Source organism: Pseudochaenichthys georgianus, chromosome 15 (genome assembly GCF_902827115.2).
Source record: "Pseudochaenichthys georgianus chromosome 15, fPseGeo1.2, whole genome shotgun sequence".
Taxonomy (NCBI): domain Eukaryota; kingdom Metazoa; phylum Chordata; class Actinopteri; order Perciformes; family Channichthyidae; genus Pseudochaenichthys; species Pseudochaenichthys georgianus.
This window is the reverse complement of record NC_047517.1, coordinates 19,610,432-19,633,572: the sequence shown is the minus strand read 5'-3', so window position 1 is coordinate 19,633,572 and position 23,141 is coordinate 19,610,432. Positions and strand designations below refer to the sequence as shown.

Sequence of the window (23,141 nt, the reverse complement as noted above, 5' to 3'; positions counted from 1 at the left end):
GTGGCTCCTTTTTTTCTCAGCGATCTTACCATCTAACTGCGCATGTGCAGAGTGAGTTTCATCACTCTAGCTTGTTTGTGATTAGAGATATTGAAGGTGTTACAACCGACCCGTGTTACAACTGTCCCTGGTCTCCCTTACGTACTCACAGATCAACAAACCAACACATTAAAAACGATATTATGCCTAAAGATGTTTAAAGGGGTGCCCCCCTTATCTGGGGGTAGAAATCCACAACAATCTGAAGTTCAGTCAACACATTGGCCAAATTGCAACACAGGCAAAACACGTTCACTCATCTTTCTACACTGCAACCTACGACACTGTCCCTAGAAACTGAAAGCGACAGCTTTAAAAAAGGTAAAAGGAAGACTTTAAGACACCTTTGTGTCATTTCCACAGTCTGAAATTTCAGACACTTACTAGTTTACATCATCCAGCATCTTTTGCAAAGGTAGGCTAATGCTAAAGTGATGCATAAAATAAGTCAACACAATCTCTGCAAGATAAGTTTATAAAACTACCAAGCATGGTCACTGTACTGACAGTGACAACTGTTTCTTAGCTTGTTGTTAAACTTCCACTGGATGGCGACAACGCAGCAGGAGTAGAAAGTACAAGTCGGCCTAATAAAAAATATGGCAAAAAAACCATTATTTTTAAAAAGGTGCTTCTCATAGCACTTTGGCACATTATACGTATTTTCCTATTCAAGCCTTAACATATTTAGCGTAAAATGCAAAGTCAATTCGTGTTTCTTCTGTGTTTCAACAAAAACAATTGTTTTGTTGTGAAACGCTACATTTTAATATTGTAAGCATAGACTGTATATATAAAGATTGTAAGGCATTATCTGCAAATTACATCACCAATAAAGTCAAAAGCTAGCGCAAATGCGTTGTTTACAAGTTATTCATTGTGCAATACCATCATTTCCCACAGCACCTAATGGCAGCAACAGTTCAGAGGAAGTGGGGTTTTTGGATGCTGATCTCCGGTCTGTTATTTAAACTCCTCCCCAAAGACTTTGCGCAACAGCGGCTGCGATCCAACCGATTCCATGTCAGCACTTACAGAAAGCATAGTACAGGAAGGCAGGAAGTCAAACTTGTTGCCACTGCGATTACAACTTTCAAATATAAACGCCACAAGTACATTTGGAAATATAGGGATTCTTACTTTCTTTTTCATATTGCCAGCTGGTCTTTAGCGATGGACAAGCTTCGTCGTGTTTTAAGCGGTCAAGACGACAACGAAGAGTTGGGTCTCACTGACCAGGTAACGTTAGCGTAACTTACTGTATGACAGCTGTATGTCACTGCTAATGCTAACGTCCTGTAACGTCAACTGGACGAAACTGATTAAAAAAGACCATTGTGCTACTTTTGTTTCCTGTCTGAAACTCAGTTACCGTCCACTAACCTGTTATAATCAGAAAAGTTGTGTTGTTACTTAGACAAAGTAACGTTAAACTAGTCAATAAAGTTAGCTAAAATGTCACGGTCAGCTAGCTGTGTAGCTTTTTAGCTAACATTACAGTTACATTTGCACGTTTCTTTTCGGTGTATCTTTTTTAAAGTCTAGGATCAAGCTAACATACCTAACGTATTGTTCTGTAGGCATGTAATAAATTGTACTGTTTGTTTACACTTTTTACACGCTTTCCCGATGAGGAGGAAATGGGGTAAGGTGCTAACTTGAATTATGTGTTTTAATAAATCGTGGTACAACTTTCTAAACTGTTTCACCCTGACACACCCCACTCTCCCATGCTTGCATTTATTTAAAGACTCTGCTTTACATTTCCTTAACTTTACATCCTGGTACTGAGCACCTCTGGGGTCACATGGTAGAACCAAAACTTGATTTGTAAATCCACAGTATACGTCGACCCCATGTCTCAATGATTTATTTTGACCTAGTTTTCCCAAATGCAATGTACTTAGTTATGTTATGTGCTGTTCTCTGTGTGTGTGTTTTAAGATAATACTGTATATTTGTATCTGCCTGGCTCCAGCCAACATGTGTATATCAGCAGTGGGAAGCCTGTGGCTCTTTCTGAGGGTCGTTGTGTCTGTCTTGTGACATCCTCCCATTGTTCTCACCAGGTCCTTGATGCCAGCACTCTGAGCTACAGCACCAGGGTGAAATGGTTCGTCATATGCTTTGCAGGAGGCATCCTGTGTTCGATACTCGTGAGTGCCTTACATGATGAAAGGAGGCTTGTATGTTATGTCTGACTTTATACTGACTTCAGGAATGCAGAGCGTACATAACCCTGTTAATGCTGTAAGAAAAATTCCAAGTTATCTTTTCTCGTGCTATGTTTGCACAGCCCCCAAGTTATTAACATGGTTCACTGCAAAACCATCAGGACAATTCCTATCCTTTGTATTTAATTCACACATAGAGGTTGCTTGTCGTCAGAAAATAACGTCAAGTTTTAGTTTGTAAAGTGTAGTTTGCAGTTCAAATTACAGGAAGTGTTGCAACACTTGAAGCCAACCACATAGTGGTAATTCACACGGAAAAAGTCCCATCAGAACCTGCGTATGCCTAGCTGCTAAAGTCTGATATCTCTATCAACAAACATTACATAATCTTATAGTCTCTTGATATCTCTTTCATTCAGACATTCAAAATGAATTTACCTTAAATCCAAAGGCTTGCCCCATACTATGCTTTTCTGAAGAAATAAGCAATGTCTAAACTTTGCTCCTGTGAGAAGCAGGTATTAGCTGTATGTTTTTTGAATCTCCTTACAAAAGTATTAAAAGTGTTGCATCCCTTACTTACTCTAAATATCTCCCCTTACATGTTGAAATGCATAGTCTATTCACACTGAATGTGTCCCCAGTCTTTTTCTTTGAGTGATTCAATTCGTCAAAATGCATGTGGATTAAAATATTTCTCAGGTAGCGATTCTTAAACAAAACCTGATGGTATTCTGGCAGTAGGGGGAGCCCATCATGTTTCAGAGAAACCATTAGCAGCCAACTGTCCTTGTAGTTGATTTGTGTTCTAATACAAAATAAAATACAATGTTTTATGCCTTTTAATCCTATTTATGTGTGTTATTTATTTAGCTACTTGGCATTAAGCCATATTAAAGTGTGGTGACATTGTTCTGTGTAGCTGACAGAGGCTATTTTCTTCTTTTTTTTTAGGGTTCAGCACTGCTTTTCCTTCCAAATGGAATGAAGCTTTTCGCTGTCTTCTACACGTTAGGGAACATCGCTGCTCTTTCCAGGTAAGAGGCTTCAGTCAAGCTCAAAATAGAAGTTCAGAGAAATGTAATGTCTCAATATATTTCTCATGCCAGGATAACACACTGCCAGGAATAGAACAAACAAGGAGCAACAGGTTTATACACTCTAAAAAATTCCTTGATGACTGACACCACTGGCACAGATCAGATGCATACATATTTCTCCAAGTTTTGCTTCTCAGCTGTTTATGAAGACAACAACACTGACACAACACATGTAATTTACTTTCTTACTATCTGTGCACTCACCAAATGTTTGGAGCACAATGCCTGGTGTTATCATTCTTTTTTATATCATAAATAATGTGTATATTTACACCATAACAGTGTTTAGTTCTGGTTCTAACCCAGACTAAAGGATTATACCTCAAATTATAATCTCCTACATTTAATCAGTTTAGCATTATTTATTTTTTTATATAACTACCATTTTAAATGAACAGCCTTGGCAATCACATTGCCTTTAATAAACTTAAACAGACATGCTTCTTAAAAAGGTGTTTTAAAAATGCTCTATCATGCAGAGACAGGTAAACACTACATGCTAAGGGTTAATACCTTTTTAAGTTTAAGTGCCACCTGGGTCATTGTACAATTTAATTAGCATACCTGAAGTTCAATTGTGTGTTGCATTAATGTCACATACAGTACAAATACATGTTGAATCCATAAAAAAAAAACGACCTAAAATATAAAACCCAGAAGATTCCTTCCTTGGAAGTTCTTCCTTGTACGATGTGAGGGTCTAAGGACAGAGGGTGTCGTATTGTCATACTGATATTCTGTACACACTGTGAAGTCCACTGAGACAAATGTAACATTTGTGATATTGGACTATATAAATACACATTGATTGATTACACATTAGAAGCAGGTCTGAAAAGGTTTTTATACCAGGTTTGAATGAAGACAGATTGGTGCAGTCAGAAATGTGTTTTGAGGAGAGAGTTCCAGAAGGAGGCTGCAGCTTTGGAAAAGGCCCCGTTCCCCCGTAGGTCCAGTGCTTGGTCTTCTGTGGTTGACACAGGGGGTTTGGATCAGAGGAGTGGAGGGAAGGAGTGTGGTGGTGGAGCAGGTCGGTGAGGTAGGAGGGGGACCTGGCTATTGAGGGCTTTGTGAGTGAGGAGGAGGATTTTAAAATGGATGCGTTGGTGGACAGGGAGCCAGTGGAGGTTCTGAAGGGCAGGGCCGGGTGAGCAGACGGGCAGCAGAGCTCTGGAAGTACTAGAGTTTATTGAAAAGTTGAGGATGCTGTTGCAGAAGCCGATTCGTGATGAGATGAAGGCATGTCAAAGGATTTTGGCAGTAGAGAAAGAGAGGAATGGGTGGAGAAATGCTTTGTTTTTGAGGTAGAAAAAGGCGGTTTTGTGATCTGATTGATATGGTTTTCAAATGAGAGGTTGCACATGTGTGGGGAGGAGATGGAGAGTAGTTGAGTTTTAGAAAAATTATCATGGATAATGTTATATTCTTATAGTGAGAACAGACTTGCTCTCTTAGTCTCATAGTTGTTTGTTTCTAAAAGTAGACCAGCCATTGGTATTTCCTTACATTATAACTTTTATAGAAGCATGCAGATGAATTCCTTCCCAGGGACAGCATGCAATACTTTTAAATCTCTCATTATAGTGGCCTTGCATGGGCAAATGTTCTTCAATAATTAGATTTACACATATACACATAACTGAGAACCATAACAGTTAAACTTTTTCTCTCTGCAGTGTGATTTTGATTCAGTCGGTACCAGGGCCGCACTGGGACAATAAATCAGGCTGGGAATTATACACCCAGCCAGGCCACTACCAGTTTTCTTTTGTGCCATTTTCCTGGATTTATTTGTCAATATATACAGCGTTGCTGTGCACATCTATTTAGGCGTTGCTGTGCAAATCTATTTAGGAACCTATCCATGTGAACATATTTTAAGTGGGGGTGGACCTGAAATCCTCTAGGGGGGTCCGGGGGCATGCTCCCCCGGTAAGATTTTTTTATTTAAATGTTGGACTTAAATGCATCAATCTGGTGCATTTTGAGGAGGAAATAAAGAGACAACACCCATATGAAACAGAACTGTATACATTTAAATAATCATAAAATCATAAGTACATGGCCATAACCAATAACATACCATATCCAATATGAAAAAACATTGAAACTTGTTTATTTATTTGTCTTTGGTTAATTTATAGTTGTGAGTGTGTCTGGGCTCCTCGAACCAGCCTCCCCCGTCTCCCCCCTGCTCCTCTTTGAGGCAGCAGCAAAGACTAGTTTTAGCTCTCAACAAGTTTTTAAAGTTTATCTTACCTTTTTTCACCTAGTTAACATTTTTTTTTTAATTATTCATGCATATTTTACTAATCACTCCCCCTTCAAATGGAAATATGTGTTTACATAAATGGTGACCAAACCGTTTGAGACCCACTGAGAACTTAGACTAAGTTAACTATCTAAACACTCAGAGTCCTTTACCTCACCTGAGCTGTAGTTATCAGTCTCTCAGTCTGACTGGAGAGGACTCTCCTCCACCTTGTTGACAGCTCATTATATCCGTTAGTGCAGCTAGCTAGCTAGCACCAGATGCTAACAACAACAATACACGTAACCGGTGCGTGCGCTTTCTCTCTCGCTCGCTCGCGTCACACATACACACCCTCCCGAGCTTGAATGACACACAGAGACCAATCGAAGGCATTAGTGTATGATCTGTATGAAAGTGGCCATGTCGGCAGGCCACATCATGTAGACAGCCAGTCACCCTCTGTGAGGCAGAGTCAGACCCACATTTGCGCAGTGTTGCGTTCACAATACATACATTTAAAAAGGCCAGGCCATCGGGAAACCTCCCGGTCCTCCCGATGGCCAGTCCGGGCCTGGTCGGTACGCTTGTGTTGTTGCTGCATGCTTTAATAATGCTGCTACACTAACATATAACTGTATCTTTATTGTTTGCATTTCGGGCCGTCTTATTTTCATGGTTTAGTAAGATTAGAATTTCATCTTCTATTACTAGAAATCAGGAACCTACTGGATTTTCACAACATTATGGATTATTTAGTCGAGATAATCCCAGAGCTGAATCCAATCATGTCTTTGACTTCTTTGACAGTGAACCACTGATGAGACGGGGCAGTCTCTATTTTCAGGTATCACATGTCCAGAAGGTTTAGATGTGTCAAGAAACTGGGTCACCTTCTGCTTTCATAGCCCAGGTTACTGATCCACAGCAAGACAACAGTGTCATATTTTAAGAAGCTTAATGCATTTTTCATCTGTATGTGACTTTGAGACCATGGGCTACCTCATTTAATTGAGTAGTGGAAGGTTATGTCAGAAATAAGTGATGGATCACATGCAACTGTTTAATAGTAAAACAATAAACATGTCTTACATGTATTTCATTTTTTGTCAATAGTATGTTCCCCTTTTTCAAACAAAAGATATTTGTTTCACTTTTGAACAGTCACAATTTGATTTATTTAATGTTGTGAATATTACACAGCACCCTGGTAAAGGTTATTTTGAAGTTTTCTATTTTGTTCCTTTTTGGAAACAGGAATCTAGCATTAAGTCAAAGTTTAGCCGTCAATCTTTTCTGTTCAATCAATGATACATTTATTCTCAACATTAAGCAATACAGCATTATCTAATATTACTAATGGCATTAACATTTCTGTCATGGTGCTTCCCAACCACCAGCAGTAGCAGCATGTGTGTAGATATCAGTAGTGTCTGTTGATACAAATGACCCATCCCTCTCAGCAGACCGGTAGAAAGAGCCTGCGTCAACACAGACTGCTGCAGCGTCTTATCTAACAGATGTGACGCCACGCAGACTCTACCCACTCATCTCTGTGGAGCCCAGCGCTGCACGCCTCGTCAGCAGAGAGACAGCCTTTGTGTTATTTCTTTTACCAACGTCACACATGCCACACACACCCATGTAGGAGGTTTTAAAGTAGTCAAATTGATTATAGTGGCGACTTGTGGCACAATCTGGTTGTCACTGGTAAGAGATTTGTTTGGGTGTATCATGTATATGGAAGCATATAGCTGACCATCCAGATGGACAGTTCCTGTTTTTCAAAAGTGTTAGGGCCGCTAGCACTAAAAGAACAAAAAAAGCTATTTTGAATAAAACACCTTGGTAACTAGCTCCACCATTTTGAACAAAGAAAGAAATGACAACACATTCGCGGCTGAACTGTTAAATAGGTGATCTTTGGAAAGAGCTATTCGAATGCCTAGCACCTGTTATGAATACAAAACCTGATCGCATTGGGGCTGATAAAACCGACACTGATTTCAAAAAATAATAATATATGTTTTCAGGTTGTCCATATGTCCTATACTTGGCAACACGATATCTAGGAAACAAATGGAGGGATATTGTTTAAATGTGGCACAAACATGGGTATTTAGTCAAAAACTGATCAGATTTTGGTGGTCAAAGTTCAAGTTCAATAAGTCCTCACAACAGAAGAATTCATACAATAATCATGACAATTATACACAAGTCATAACAGGATAAAACTCGACTGGTTGGCATCAAATGAGGAGGCAGCAGTTATACGTTTCTTCTCTAAGGATATGACAAAGAAATAGCGGATCCTTAAACATATAAAAGACAAACTACCTCTTTTTGGACAACATCATACTTTCTGAAGTCAATTCCTTTTCTTACTACTGACGTGGCAGTTATTTTTGCAACAAAATGATCCTTTTAGATGCTTTTTATTTATCAATATGAATGTGATTGGTATTTCACTACATAGCCTGCATCTCATTCACTAGCAACAAACTCTTCTTGTACAGTAGTCATGGTATGTTCTGTTTGTATCACGCTGCAAAATGTTGTGACGTGTTTGACTTAATTTGTCAATATTTCAAGTCCTGCCTTGTGAGTATCGCATACATTGCATTGTCGATGCTGCTGATGTGAATCCTTTATAGTAATAACACCATAGATTACTATTTTTAAACGGGTCCAATGTGTCGTTTGATGTCTTAAAAGTATAACTTGTCTGTTTCTGTTTCTCTATAGCACCTGCTTCCTAATGGGACCACTAAATCAGCTGAAGCGCATGTTCGATCCAAAAAGACTGATAGCCACCATTGTCATGCTGGTAAATACCACGTGTTTTACTGTTGCCTTGAGACAGATGCTTCACTGGATCTGTCATGAGGCCACAAGGCGTTTTCACTGGTGTCTGCTTTCACCTACTGTTGAGGGTGTTACAGGTCTGACTTTGGATTAGAAGGCCAGGTTCAATTAAAGATCTCCCACCTTGTGATCTTAAAGGATTGTGAGGATAAAGTAACTAATCTTGACAAACACAATCCAGCTTAGAATGATTGATATTTTCTATTGGCAGATGTAATTACTTTTTAGTTTTTAGAATTTAAGATTACTGTGAAATACTGAAAGTAAGATAGCATGCATGAAGATAACTGTTCCTTTGTTCCTCCGTCAGCTCTGCCTCGTCTTAACTCTTTGTGCAGTGTTTTGGGTAAGTACATAATACATGGTTTTCAAAGCCAGCTACATGTATTGTTAAAGTGCATGTTTTTAACTCTAATTACCATGTTTTATTTTACAGTGGCATAAAAGGGGGCTGGCTATCATCTTCTGTATCATGCAGTTTTTGGCAATGACATGGTAAGTTTGACCAGTCATCTCTGACTTTAACACAGTTGTAAAGAATTGACTCATTACTCACACCTACTCACATGGAGCTGCAGTTCTCTACCACAGTACGTGATAAGGAGCGTTACTCTAGCTGCTTTGCCTTGTATTAAACATCCGAGAGTTGAGTCAGTCACGCTGCTGGCACCTGACTTACTGCTATTGGCCCGGCCCGACTAAAACAATAAAGGTTCAACTTGTGCCGTCTTTATTACGTTGTACATTCAACCACTCTATACTTGGCATTTTAGATGTTTCAGAACAATAAATATTATTTCTATATAGTTGAAGATGCACACAATGTAGTTCTTACAACTTGAACTACATTGGTTTCCCTGAGCTTTACTTACATCTGCTTGACATACCCGTTGAGTGAGTCCTGTTGTAAGAAGACTGGTTGGTAGGTTGCCAGGCATCATGGTACAGTAGGTCAGTATATGTTTGACCTGTAGAGAATGAGCTAGTGATTGGATCAGTATTGTGTACTTAGAGAGAGAGAGGTGTTGCTACCTGTGTTCACACACAAGACAAGGTCACTGGCAGTTAGCTCTGTGGTCATTACTACTTCTCTAATCACAATGGTCCAATGAGACCCCTTAATTCATTTACATTTATAACATATTTAATAAAGACCGTAATATTTTTTATTTATTCCCTTTAATGTATTTAATGTAGGATGTTGAGCAATTTGAACACTGATTTAATCAGGAAAGAAATAAGCAAATATCTATAGTAGATGAATTGCTTAAATCATTTCCTCTGCTTTCTAAATACATTGTTAAACCAAACAATTGATCAGTTAAAAAGTATAAGACTGAATTAATGATGTAAATAATAATTTATTCCTAGTATTTTTATTTAATGCGGCTTCCTGTATCCTGCATATAACGGAACAGCATGATTGAGAAGGAAGTAGTAAGGTCATTGGGGTCAAGCAGTGAATAATAAGACCTGAGAGTGATGTGTATGGGCCTGTCCGCACTTGTAGAACTATTTAATTTGAGCATATTTACACAGCAAAGACAAAGCCTTGTGAGTGTGCACAGAGACACAAACCTCCAGCAGCCCGGGGGGTGGACGGTCTGATTGCCTCACTGAGCAGCACTGTGTCAGCCTCGTAACCAGACGGCTTTTTGCACCTACACGTTGTACGATCACTTCCGCTCTGCCTGCGTTCTTGTAGGCATCCCCATGGCAACCACAAGTCACACATCTCAAACTCATTCTTAACAGACCGGGGGGCATAGTGCACTCCCACGCAGGCACTCAGACGTCTGTGTGAAGGTGGTTCTGTTGGAAGACGTCAGCGCTGATCCACACTCAGAGGCGTGCAAAGTCCAGTCCTCAGAGTTCTGTGAAGTGACCACATGACACTAAAACATTAGTATATATATTATAGCATAACCAAACTCTTGCTATTGTTTTGCTTAGACGTCAGAGCATTCACTTGAGAAATGTGTACTGTATTTACATTAATAATTACAGCTCTGCTAACTGGTGGTTGAACAAGAAGGCAATCATGCTGTGCCTGCAGTTAATCATTCAACTGCTTTACAAAATTCCCCCCATTTTTCAAACGTATCACATCAGGGCTGGGAATGTTTTGGTGTTACACTTGAGCTCTTCTCACTCTGAGGGTATCGTGTTTTTGTTGTTCTCTGTGTTGGGCTACCAATCCCTCTGGAGTCATTAGTATGAAGATTACAGTGTATCCAATTCCTTCACCATCCATCGTGTTCGGTTAATCCCCTCTGAGCAACACCAAAGACCCTCCAGTCCAACGAGTACTGCTTGATGGAGCGTTGGACTGCATATTCTACATTTTGGTGTGTTGCTCTTCAGATAGTTTAGGTCCTGTGTTCTTATACTTCTAATCTATAATATTTTCACATCATTACAAAGACATGACATGCAGGCAAGCATGATTCAAGCAAACTGGAACTTTAATTTCAAGTAAAGCTCCTGGTTGTAAAGAACATTGAATTACAGGAATATACAGTATGTCCATGTGTATGACCATACAGCGAGGGAAACAAAATCAAACTTGAATCCAAGGGAAACATCCCATTTTATATATCATTTACAGACTAATTATAATGTATTTAGGAATGTATTTTTGTTGTGATAATCATGATCAGTCCTAAAATATGCTAGTGTTTTACTCTTGTTATTTTTCTGTTTCAGGTATAGCATCTCTTACATTCCATTTGCCAGGTAAGACAACATGATTTATGTTCTGTCTACATTGATGTGATGTGCATGTTCTTTCTGTTGTGCATTGTGTTGTGCTTTTGTAGATTTACAGCTACCGTTTATATCTGACTCCTGTCCTGTCTATAAATGTCTCTATACGCACACAACAAACTGGAGAAAATATTTCCATTGCCCCTCCAATGAAAACATGTTTTGATTTACCTCTTAACACGGTTTGCCTCCACCATATGGCTGTAATCCCCCCTACGACCATAGTGCAGGCACTTAGTGTCAGGCAAATGGCAGCTTGTTGTTTCACACTCCTCTGTGCTTTAGCTCTGTGACGCTATTTGCTTTATCCATAATATCTAAATGAAATCATTCCCTGTGGCATAATGCTCTTTCAGACGGATTCACAAAAAGACTGCCCTTTCCAATGAAGCTTTTCATATTGCTTGTGATGAGCTTATGTTAAGCTCTAAAGGGTTAAAGCAGAATGCCACATTTTGATTAGATCAAGCCCTAAATAGGCTGCCGTGCATAAGATGTGAGGACGGAAACCTCCTACTTTCTCTCTCTGGCTTCATGCTTTATATGTATATTGGATAATGTGCACGATGGAGCCCAAAAGCCTTCAAATCTGTAGAGAATTTTCATTCAGAGTAAATACACTCAGATTTCCACTTCTCAAATGGACCCATATGTTGTACCTCAATGCTTTCTCAAAGCCCAGTGTGAGGTGTGGTGTTTTGTCAGTCCAGCTGTAAGCAGGGTTATGTCTCATTTGGCAAGAGCCCCCATGAACCCCCCCCCCACCCACCCACCTAAGTGCCCTGTGTATTTGGGCGACCCTATAATCTATCCTGACAGCTGAGAGACGTCCCATAACCACCCAGACTTCCCCCTCCCCCAACCCAAATGCTATCAACAATACCGAGCTGGGACAAAGACCTTTTCCCGTGCTACCCTTCCAAAAAACAAATTCCTTTAGAGGAATGCAAATTTGACTGCTTCTGACTTCCCGAGAGTAACTTATCTATTCGTTACTCCTTTGTTATTATAATTTGTTCAACACATTAATGTCCCTCTCTCCTTAAGCTTCTTACTTCTTAATCCATTTTTCATTTAATTTAGAGTTGATGGTTTATCCCTTTATTGCTTGCCATGTTGTTGCAGTGCAGCACATTTTGATCACATACTTCTATCCCTCTGAGTGACACATTGAGAAGCACCCGCCTCTTTCCATACTGACCAGTCGTACCGTGATACCTGGCTCTCCACTTCACCACATGGCCAATGGATTTGATCCTTTAATGTGTTTTACCTTGTTGTCTATTTATACCCTCTCAGACCGAGGCAATAAAATCTGCAGCATGTGCGCTTCCCACAGTGCTTTAAGGATTGCTCTGATATTTAATCAAAGATTGGGGGGAAAAAAAGTCCCTGAGACAGATATTTTATTCATGTATTATTTCTGGAAATGGATATAGCATCAAGTGATTATTTAAAAAGAAACCTCAAGCTGTCCGGGATGAAAAACATGAGGATTGGTGTATTTAGTTCATACATCAGAGGGACAAACCTGAGCGTCTGAAGGAGCAAGTCTCCGGTCTGTCCCCCGATGCCCCCCCCCCCCCCCCCCCTCAGACTGCTTATGATCCCCCCTTCTCCTTTTAACCTTGACTGGTACAACACCTCCTCCACCGAAATGTCACCACCGCTCAAGGCGAAGTCTGCATAGCAACACACCGATAGCAAAAGGGAAACGGTGTGAGGGTGAATGGAGAAGGCAACGACGGCCTACGGTTGCCATGGCGATCGCTCGTATTGCATCATCCTTCACAACAGAGCACCTGGAGACAGGGAGCCCCCCCATCACTGTGAGCATGTGGTGCTTCCCAGCCAAAACACACTCACTTATTCATGACGAGCCCCACCCAAATCATCGCGACAAAGGGCGGGGGGGGCTTTATAAGTCGCTTTTCATTTTGTGCGCATGAAAGAATTTTACCTCGGCTTACATTTTTGAGAACAACATTCCTTCATTCCTGTTTCCTGCCTTTATTTCATTGATCATAATGGTGGCTGTTGCTTAGATTTTCTTTTCTTTCCTCAGAGACGCTGTGATGAAGCTCTTCACTACCTGTGTGAGTTAGGACCCCACGGCTGTGAAGACTTGTCCTAATATGCAAACTGTAAGAGCAGTGACTGTAAAATATACATCTATGTTGTTTATACATTATATCTCCAGATTTTTACTATGGCTTGTTTCATACTGTGAATTCTTGCTTTTTTTTCAAGTTGAGCTTAAGGTCTGTAACTATATTCCCATTATAACCCGGTTTTCCTTTTGATGTCAGAGTGCCTTTTCAATTCTTAATATATTTCAAGATTTCCCTATGTTTCCCTAAGAATTTTAAACTAAATGAGTACAGGTAAATTATTATGAATTTACAAAGCAAAGTCCTTTACATTATTATAGATATAACCTGTAAATATATCTGTTGACAATGAAAAACCATACATATTGACATTTTGAACTGTAGATTTTGAAATGATCTTCTTACCTCTTGTACACAAACAGAAGCGATCTGTTTTCTTTGCAAGGCTCGGATGTGTAAAGAGGCTCTCGGATGCTCTTCCATGTTTATATATGATTATTTTCCCTTAGGCCATTGAGGCATTGCTTCACTGATGATGCACTGGGATATATGATATCCAGAGATTAAAAGCGCAGCTCCTGTCTAGCCTGTTTGTCTGCATGTGTATTTGAACACACCTGCCCCCCCTTAGCTTGTCAAATTACATTAAAATGGCCTCTTCTGCTTTAAATTAGATTTCCTAGATGTAGATATGTCCATATTAATTACGCCCTTTCTGAGCATTGTGATTTTATGTGACCTAATAACCTAGAATCGCTTGCACCGAGTTCCCTGTATAGCTTCGGCATCATGGCATAGCCTTTGAGGATGTGGTTGTCATGACAACCTCCCCCGGAAGATTCACAACCTCAGCCTTCCCCCATCTGTGGTGCAGATGTTCACATTATCCTCATGAGGAGTTGAGGGTTTTCTGAATAAAACGCCATTTAGTCATGGATCTCTCCCCAGATAGTGAACAAATATTTAATAGCATTAATTTATCAATCAAAAGCCACATTAAGGACCAAGCGCACCCTGTTTCCCTGTGTACAAGAAGCAGGGTTTGCTCAAGGTTTACCCAACATGCCTCTAGGTTTCTTTGTGCTTCACGCGACTAAGTAACTACATTGCACTTCCTGTTGTTCTGCCCCCACATAGTTTCATTAGATGCGTGTATAATGTGGTGGATTAGCATGGGCAAAATCTCCCCCAGTACTACTTGTTCAACTAACTTGGCGCAGACCGAGCAAATCCTTGAGCAATTAATCTGAGGGATCAAATAATTTTGTCGAGCGAAGGGAGCGTGGTTGTTTTGTGATCCCACTATTTTTGGATTACGCTTAAGTTTTAAGGTTGAAGAGAAAGGACCCCTGACCTCTGCAATCTGTTGCAGTCTCCCAACTGTTTTCTTTTTATTACATCTAATCCATTGTTATGTCAGAGAGGAGCGGGATCCCATGCACAACAACCAATGAATCAAAAACAAATCTGAGTCCCCTTCCGATACATAATCCAGCGCATCATTCATGTCATGAAGAATAAATAACACTCCATTATAATGTTTATTTTTTTTACTATTCAAGTGAGTTGGCCTAAATAGATATTTGATTGAAAAAGATTATAAGTTTCCTTTGAAAGTATGAACCGCCATGGGCCCAATGTTACACATGCCAAATGTTATTTCCTTTTCACTTAAATTCCTAATTTCGACGTGGTTATCATGGATCAATTTAATAATGCACGGTAAATGTTTCATAAACTGTAAAATATCTACATCCTCAGGCAATTTCAAATAAACAGTCCAACAAAAATACAGATTTAAATGGAATTATTGATTTTCTCTTACACTCTACAATGAGGGAACAAAATCTCATCGAATCGATTGAGGTACTGTCTACATAAAATGCAGATAACGGGGAAAAGGGAAATAAATCAATATTGAGACTATTTGTGTTTTACCCCAGATGTCTCTCATAGGCTGCATGGCTGAAAGAACAACAACGGATAGACATCAGTTCATTGATATTTGAGACTATTGACTGAATGAGAGGATTGTGCATGTTTTGTTTGTTCAAGGACCAAACACTATCTTTATGACCATATGATCTATACAGTACATGTACAGAATCTGGGGGTCTTTACAGCCAGGGGGCTACTTTAACCAAAGAATGTGATTTGGAGATGAACATTTAACATTTGTGGGTATTTTCTCAAGTTGTTATGGTTCATATACAGGCAGTGTAAACATGTCTCACCTTGTTCTCAATTGTTTTTTTTGTCTGAATCAGGATAGGGTTATTGCCAAGTAAAGTATTCACTGAAAATTAATTTTCCGTATTTGGTGCATACAATACACTTATTCAGAAGAAATAAAACGGTAAAGAAAAAAACGTGTTAAACGTCATTTAAAAGATTCTTGTTCAATATAGCTAGTGTGTATATAACTAACTATTAAGGGACATTTATGTAAACGTATACATAGGATTTGAAAGAAGATGCTTAGTATTTTCTGCTTCATTTTCAATGATATTGTCTGCTTGTAGGCTAAATATGAGTCAGTTTAAGAAAACCAGACAAACCTCCAGCTGTGGTTACTTAGAATTAGATATATCAATCCTGTCACTTTAACCAAACACAATTGTTTTAAGATGTTTCATATTCTTGGAGGATGATTATCTTTGAATCAATTTGACTGTAATACAGCAGAGCGGCGCTGTGAGGAAAACATGAGCTTGATGTCGCTCATTGCTTCAGGAAGTTATTGGAGATGATGAAATGACATCACCACAGTTTTTTCCTGGCTTTGTTTGGTGCTTCTCCTGACCACGCCTTCCTGCCAGCTCCACCATAAAGCAGCCAGGCCTCAGTGTTCACCAGTTGAACTCCGGTCAGTGTGGACAACAGGTGCACTGCAGCTCTCTCCGCCTCCCTGCTGGATAATGCCCGCAGAGAAGCGCCGCTCGTCGCTTTGCGCAGCGCTTCCTCATCATCTGCACTTTGTACATTTGTACGTTTTTGTATCCTGATCACTTCCAGCCGCAAGAATGCCTTTTCCGCCCCTCAGCCTCCACCAGCGGATCTCCTCTCCTGGCAGGGATCTATTCGGGAAAAAGAAATCCACCGGAGTGCCTGCTCACACTGAGCTCACCAGCAAATCCGGTGGAGAGAAAGCGGGGTCGGATAGGGAGAAGCAATCCTCTCCTTGGACAACCGCGAATTTACGGAATTTGGGCCGTAAAGCCCATCGAGAGAAGAGCAAAAGCCCTACTCAGAAGTCAAGTGGCGGTCAGGAGACCCAGGGAAAAAGCTCCTGGCTGTCGGTGCCCAAACCTCAGGACTCTGAAGGAGTCAGGCGCTCCAGCTCCATGGACTCCGCCAGACACCTCCACGGAAAAGATGAAGGGAAGAAGGAGATCCAGTTTACCCTCAGTCTCACCCCTGAAGCCATTCTTGTCATCCAGAAACGAAATATAGAAAAGCAAATGATGGCAAAGCAGCAGAAGTGTTGCGCATCCGCGGACTTTCGACACCGGCGAGTATTTCCATCCAAAAAGGCGCACGGATCGTCCAATAAGGGCTCCGCTCCTGTGGCCAAAGCGGAGAGCGTAGAGCAGGACATCACCGCCATCGTTAAGATATCTCTTTTGAATGATCAGTACAAGTACGACGATGTAGAGTATGAAGACGAGGACGGAGACGTGGACGAGACTGTTGTTAGGAAATGTAAAGAGTGGCTTAAAGGAGTCGAGAATGCCGCTGCTTTGGGGGAAGTCGACAAACGTTCTGCACTTCCGCACCTTAAAGGATGCTGACACATGACTTTTGAACTTTTTATTTTACGGAAGAGATGATGGACTCATGACAAGTGTGCACCGATGTAGGCCTGCTGCAATGGCATCTTACATTTGAGTTATGTCAATTACACGTATGCAAATGAGGGACAAGATAATTAACTCCAGTTCTACTACAAATTGTATGGCTTATTAACTGAAATATATGTCAGCAAGAATAACACTCATTGGACGAAATTCACATAGAAAAGTAATAATTTTGACATTGGACACACCATTTTTTTTTTTTGCATTGCAGCGTGTTGCACTGTAGCCAACAGTGCTTCTTATGGGATGTTGCTTTGAAGTTTAAAGCCTGGTCAATGTTTGTTAAAGTTAGAACTGAACACCTTAATAACCTCGTCCTTTGCACATGGTTTTGTTTTCAGTGGATTGGCAGAGGGGTTTGCGTAAAGGGACGTGGAACGGTTCCTTTGTGTGGGTGAACAATACGCTGTCAACAACAGCTTTATACACGCCTCCTGCTGAAACCAAACTGGACTGTTTATTTTTCCTCTAATCACAGAGGGTTATATCCTTTTTATGGATCTATCATTGATGTACAGTATTTAATATTTACTAAATATTTGTACTGTCAAACGTTTTCTCAGCTGATGATTTTATGCCATTTGAAGTAAAACATTTCTTTTTTAAATTATGCAAGTGTCTCTGACCCATTTGAATATTTTAAAAGCTGATTGTGTTGGATAACCTTACATGTTGCTGATTTGCAGTCACTCAGATTTCTTTGACACTGCTGGCCATATGTTAAAGAGCCTTTTGTTGCCACTGTTGCTACCTGAGGCCATTTGGGCATTAGTGATGTAAGCTTCTTAGATTTCCTGTTAAGCGGGCGGACCAGTGTACTACAGTGGGGCCCAGGTACATGATCCCTTCAGGAAATTACTTCCAGTTTTCTTTACCTTTGTCCTATTAAACAAAACAATGCATGTAGTTACTAAACATAAATAGTGTTGGTGCGAAATATCTGGGAGATAAGTTCACCCTAAATGCCAGAACGACATGGTTTGCAGCAAAGGTATTCCCAGTTTGAACTGAGGGCATAATCCCACTGAGCGACAAGATCTATGTTTTAGTTCTATAAGAGGTAACTAACTTTAAACAGTTAAACAGCTGGTCCGAAATCAATTTGAGTGCTTTAAAAACAAACATGCCCTGTTTTGTTGGCAAGAAAACAAAATAAACCAGAGTTAATGAGAAATGAAGCATTAAAGACACGTTTGGCTTCTTTGATGGTTCTCAGCGGACTATTGTATTGACAATTAACTGGAAATTTAAAGTAAACATCCCTTCCAGCTTTGGACACAAATGAAACCTTCATGCGGGGTCACAAACACATATATTCAAATATTTGTGGTTGTGTGTACAGAGTGAAGGCTCTCTGCAATAAGGCTTTACCATTGTTCTCCGTCACTTGGTAACCAAAGTTTGTGGTAGACTTTAAAGCCCCAAATTGGACGACGGAGTGTAACCTCTAAGACACTACAGTGTTTCTGAAAAGCCCACACGCGCAGCTGGTAAGACATTCTTGAAAAATGACTTTTATGCTCCTATAACATTGCAATTTAATATCATTTTGGAATTTGACGCCAACAATCTTTTTTCCAAAGGTATAATCAACAGATTTGCCATGCAATCTGTGTGCAAGGACCTTCACCAACCAAGCCTTCTTCCTTCTCCTTTGAATGCACACTTACTACCTGTTGGTGTCGGAAAGGTATTTTAAATAATCCACTTATCAGCACTGAGTTTTTTATTTTATTACCATGGTACTTGACATTTAAAACATCTAGAGTAGTTAATTAGTTGTCAAATATGTGTCTTTCCATTGTGTTCTAGCACATGACATTACAGATCTCACATGTGAGTGAAGAACAAGCTGCCAGAATAAAGCATCTTGTCCTGAATCAATGTTCCCATTCAGTGTCACAAAGTGGTGTAATTGTTGCAAGTCACAGTCTGAGATCATGGCTGGACCAGTACAGTGTGTACCAAGAACCGTCCGCCTCTCCCATGATGATATTATCAACGGGCTCGGTGTCCAAAGGTTGTGTAATCCCTCTCTATTGTGTCATTTCAATTGTGCCCTTGTTTATGTGCCTCTCTCGTGGTATTCATTGCTGTCTGGTGTGGGCCTCAAGCTGAGCTATTCATGTCTGTCCTGGGGGTGAGAGCTGCATTATTGTAGCTGAAATACTTGTGTTCAACGGGGAAAAGTAGAAATTAAAGAAGCAGGTTGACTTGGTTACAGGTGAAAACACTTTCTTTCAAGGTCTTCTCACTTATTTATATCCCCTGCCACAAACTGCTTCTGTTTACACCTGCAGCATCTGATAGCAATGTCTCTACCTGGGTCAAAAGAGGCTTCTGTCCACCTCACTGCAGTATCATGATAGCAGTGTGATAGCAGAGTGTGCATTTTGCTCCTCTTATTTATAGTGACAGGGAGCGCAGATGGATGCTGCCCTGTCACTGACACTTTGCACACACCACTGCAGGTCCCTCTGCTCTGCCGCAACAGTATTACTGTGGCAACGGAACTGATAAATCTGAGTTTCCAGCAGCTTTTGTGAGAAAAGACAAAGCAGACACTTCCTGCACAGACTCGGCCCATAAACTTCAGTAATGTGGTCATTCAGTGGGAGCCTGTTAAGAACAAGGCTTTTCCCATAGACAGGGCGACCTCAGAGAGAACACTTAGATCACAGAGTGCCGTCCTCCCTTTAAAGCTCAAGCATGTTTTATTCTTCATTTAAGGATAACAAGAAGGGAGCATGCAGCTCCATGTTATGCAGTTAATCTGCTTTGGCATGTTACTCCCATTACACAGGGTTGCCAACTTTGGGTAACTGGCTGGAGTGAGATTTTGATATCATGGGTTTAATTACACATATGCGCACGAAATGACTGCTATCGTGTCAGCAGCGGGACCTTAGCATATATAGGATATACAATATATACAAATACACAATATTGGACACAGACTATAAAGGGCACAAAGTTTCATTCACTAATGAAAGTCAAACACATGTTTGTTTCCACTGTTTTATTGTGTGCCTGATAAGCAATTAATTGACTTATATAAATAAAAATGTACTCGATAAATTGCCATTTACATGAGGATGTGACTAACAGTTTGAAATGATGTACTTGAATTATTATTATATATTATCATTATGTCAGGGGTCTAAAATGGTCAAACAACGGTGCCGACAATATTATCGTTTATCGCAATAATTTCCGGGAAAATGTATCTAACAAAATTAATTATCGTGAGAGGCCTATACATGAAACACACACACACACAAACAAATCTACAGACTTACTCCAAACTGCCAAATATATTAATTCACACACTCTATTTCGTAGTGATGTTACGTATTGCGCCGAGGCTTCGGAGCGTGTGTCGAGTAATCCCCGAAGCTTTTTGTGAAGCCTGTACCGAGGCTTGTATCGTTTTGGGCCAGTGACGTCACCGAGGACAAACGAAGCCTCGCTGCCTGTCGATACCACGTGACTGCTTCAGGAAGCGATTCAGATCGGTTGAACCGTTGAACCACAACGCTCATAATACCCATGGATGTATAATAAAAACCATATTACCCCTCCTGTACCCGGGCCCGGTGACACGATGGAATCAAGAGAGCTCAGACCCTCACTTATATAGAGGTCTGAACATGTCATAGGTATAAAGAGATACAAGCATAAATAAATGTAGGAATAAAAACATGAATAAATAAATGAATAAATATGTTCCAGTGTTTTCAGGGAGCTTTAGTGTGTGTGCTGCGGCTCAGCTGGAAAGCAGTTGACTCATGACCGCAGGGTCCCTGGTTCAACGACTGAACAATACGTATTTTTTGTTGTTTATAAAAGCTACAGCTAAATTAGATAATGTAGTTAATAAATGTATTCTTTGATATGGTTTAGCCTTTCTCAGGCTACAACATGGTTACGTTTATGAATATTATTAAGGAATTCAAATCCCTCTTTGCAATGTTTAGCAGCCTCCTTAGGATTTTCAATCACAATCATTAAACTGGAATAAAAACAATATTGTTAACATGAAAATATGATTTTATGAGTTATTCTAAGGCTTTCCTCAATGGGAACTCGGTATGAGATACAGCACTGTTGAGATGTCCAATATGCCTGTTTTACACACTTTGACCAACAGGGGGTTTGTGTTCAAATGAAGCCCATGATGAAGCCTCATGAGATGAACCCTTTTGCGAACCAATTGGCTGGAAAGCTTCAAAGCTTCATAAGGCTTCATCTCGCCATCACTACTATTTTGGCCTAGTAGAACAATAAGCAGCAGACTTTTACTTTTTTTATCATTTCTACTGGATCTTAGATCTGCGCTTGCGCAATACGGGTCGGCAGTTGCCAGAGAGTATTTTTGTTGGGTAATCTATGGTAGGGCTAACCCATACAGTGGTGGGGTGAAGTCAGTATTTGCAATGTAATTACATACACGCTCCACCTTGACAGTGAAACGCCACGCGTGAGGTTTAGATTATTTCCCTGTCTCAATCCAAATTGAACTGTATGAAATAAAAAGGCACATTTGTCTTGTAGTAAATAAAAAGGGCGACCTGGAGCCAATCCTGCAATTTCTCCACAGGTGAAAGAGTTGACATGCTGAAAGCCCCATCAGGGGGGTCTGGGGGGATTCTCCCCCACGTGATTTTTTGAAATACTAACATAAAATACACATTCTGGTACTCTCTTGAGAAGAAAAATAAATACATCTATTACTACACGACATATTTAAAAAAATGAATGCCATTTTAGTTTTTTGTTACTTTGTTCTGAAAGCTGAACCTGCTGCTCCTCACAGAGACAAGAGGAGAGGCTGTGTTAATTACTTTACATTGTGGATAAGGGTGGATTGCCCCCATTGTTCTGTGTGTCAAAATGAAAGACAGCCCACACACCTATCAATCATCAAACCGTGGGGTCTTATTACATTACGTGTTGATTTCTATCAACATGAAAATAGTTTGGGCAGCGTGTGATTGAGTGAAAGCGTGTGTCACACGCCAGATGCGTGAGAGTTGGCAACCCTGTAATCATTATGTAATGTCACTTGTTAGACGCTTTTATCCAAAGCGATTTGCATCCTCAACACTGTGGGCAATCCCCACAGGAGAAGTGTCTTGCCCAGGCAGGGACACAACGACATGCTGACTGCAGTGGGGTTTGAACCTGTGACCCCCTGATCGCCCCCTGAACCTGTGATCGCCTGACGCTCAACCCACTGCACCACACGCCTCCATTAGCCTTGCATTCCTTGTTATCATGCCATTTTACATTCCTTTGCGTCTTATATTTTCTCTTAATTCGTTCGGACAAGTTACCTCTTGCCTTAAAAAGTATTAGTTGAAATCTGTCTCTAAAACCTTCCTCTGCAACATCTGTCGGGTCCTCATCCGGATTAAAGGGAGAGCAATGATATGCTAAGGGAAAGCCCTACATACATTGGTTTCTTGACACATGCCGGAAATAAGGCTTTGTGGGAGACGAGGTGGGCATATTCCTCCTGCGTAGCTATTTTTTTTTTTAGCTGGATCTTGCACGAACACAAGGTCAGGCTGGTGTGTGTGTGTGTGTGTGTGTGTGTGTGTGTGTGTGTGTGTGTGTGTGTGTGTGTGTGTGTGTGTGTGTGTGTGTGTGTGTGTGTGTGTGTGTGTGTGTGTGTGTGTGTGTGTGTGTGTGTGTGTGTGTGTGTGGGAGGTTGTTTATGGCGGGTGTGGGGGATTACCAAAAATGCATTCTTATTTTTTAATCTTCAGGCAAGCTGACTGATTCACTCCCACAGCATCTAAATTGGGTTTTTATTGTGAATAGGCAGGGGATGGAGTGAAAGCCCAGCCCTGGAGGAGGAAGGCAATGCATGATGGAAGTCCAGACCCGGACCAATAGGCCAAGACCCGGCATCAGGCTCAGCTGGAGCAGGTTGATAAACACTATAGGATAAAAAGTTTGTGTCACTTTTATAG

The 23,141-nt window shown here is 40.5% G+C and overlaps 2 protein-coding genes across 2 annotated transcripts; both read left to right on the top strand.

Annotated features, from left to right (window-relative positions):
* Window positions 1-1,032: 1,032 nt before the first annotated feature.
* Window positions 1,033-15,102, top strand: sft2d1 (SFT2 domain containing 1). The gene is made up of 8 exons (XM_034100401.2): window positions 1,033-1,278; window positions 2,109-2,195; window positions 3,168-3,250; window positions 8,310-8,391; window positions 8,740-8,775; window positions 8,866-8,924; window positions 11,136-11,165; window positions 13,261-15,102. The coding sequence occupies exons 1-8, from the start codon at window positions 1,213-1,215 to the stop codon at window positions 13,298-13,300; spliced, it is 483 nt and encodes a 160-aa protein (XP_033956292.1). The 5' UTR covers window positions 1,033-1,212; the 3' UTR covers window positions 13,301-15,102.
* A 94-nt stretch (window positions 15,103-15,196) lies between these two features.
* prr18 (proline rich 18) lies at window positions 15,197-20,195 on the top strand. Its single transcript, XM_034100400.2, has one exon. It carries the CDS (start codon window positions 16,330-16,332, stop codon window positions 17,095-17,097), a length of 768 nt encoding a protein of 255 aa, XP_033956291.1. The 5' UTR covers window positions 15,197-16,329; the 3' UTR covers window positions 17,098-20,195.
* Window positions 20,196-23,141: the final 2,946 nt, after the last annotated feature.

What these genes read in the sequence shown, in the direction of transcription:
- prr18 (XM_034100400.2), top strand. Translation starts at nt 16,330, where the DNA reads ATGCCTTTTCCGCCCCTCAGCCTCCACCAGCGGATCTCCTCTCCTGGC.
- sft2d1 (XM_034100401.2), top strand. Translation starts at nt 1,213, where the DNA reads ATGGACAAGCTTCGTCGTGTTTTAAGCGGTCAAGACGACAACGAAGAG. An exon ending in AGTTGGGTCTCACTGACCAG is followed by an intron (nt 1,279 to 2,108) that starts GTAACGTTAGCG and finishes TGTTCTCACCAG; the next exon opens with GTCCTTGATGCCAGCACTCT. An exon ending in GCATCCTGTGTTCGATACTC is followed by an intron (nt 2,196 to 3,167) that starts GTGAGTGCCTTA and finishes CTTTTTTTTTAG; the next exon opens with GGTTCAGCACTGCTTTTCCT.